The sequence below is a fragment of the Tarenaya hassleriana genome, unplaced genomic scaffold (assembly GCF_000463585.1).
Source record: "Tarenaya hassleriana unplaced genomic scaffold, ASM46358v1 Cleome5628, whole genome shotgun sequence".
NCBI lineage: Eukaryota > Viridiplantae > Streptophyta > Magnoliopsida > Brassicales > Cleomaceae > Tarenaya > Tarenaya hassleriana.
The window spans coordinates 1-490 of record NW_010968208.1 but is presented as its reverse complement, the minus strand read 5'-3'; the positions used below and the strand labels follow the sequence as shown (position 1 = coordinate 490).

Below are 490 nucleotides of genomic sequence, written 5' to 3'. Positions count from 1 at the left end.
AGGCCTGAAATCAGTTCCATCAGCACAACTCCAAAGCTGTAGACGTCGCTTTTCTCGTTTAAAATGCTGGTTTTGAAGTACTCGGGATCCAAATAGCCGAGAGTGCCTTGCACGAGCGTTGTTAATTGCTCTCTGTCCGCTGGAATCAGCCTCGAAGCCCCAAAGTCTGATACTTTGGCCGAGAGTTTATCGTCCAAGAGAATGTTAGCCGACTTGATATCGCGGTGAATGACTGGAACAGAAGCAGACGAGTGGAGATACGACAGAGTTCCAGCCGTTTCCACGGCTATCCTCAGACGGTCTTCCCACGGTAGAATCAACCCGAACTTGGAGCCGTGCAGTTGATCAAAAAGGGTACCGTTGGTAACAAACTCGTAGATTAGCAGAGGAACTTCGGTCTCAAGACAGCAGCCTAAAAGTTTCACCACGTTCCTGTGGTTTACTTGTGAAAGAACAATTACCTCGTTGATGAACTGCTCGACTTGGCTTA

At 48.2% G+C, this 490-nt stretch overlaps 1 protein-coding gene across 1 annotated transcript; it reads right to left on the bottom strand.

Annotated features, from left to right (window-relative positions):
• Nucleotides 1–5: 5 nt before the first annotated feature.
• LOC104798700 (putative wall-associated receptor kinase-like 16) lies at nucleotides 6–485 on the bottom strand (the record flags this gene model as incomplete). Its single annotated transcript, XM_010520877.1, has 1 exon — nucleotides 6–485. A coding segment is annotated over one exon (480 nt), but the record flags the coding sequence as incomplete, so codon positions are not given.
• Nucleotides 486–490: the final 5 nt, after the last annotated feature.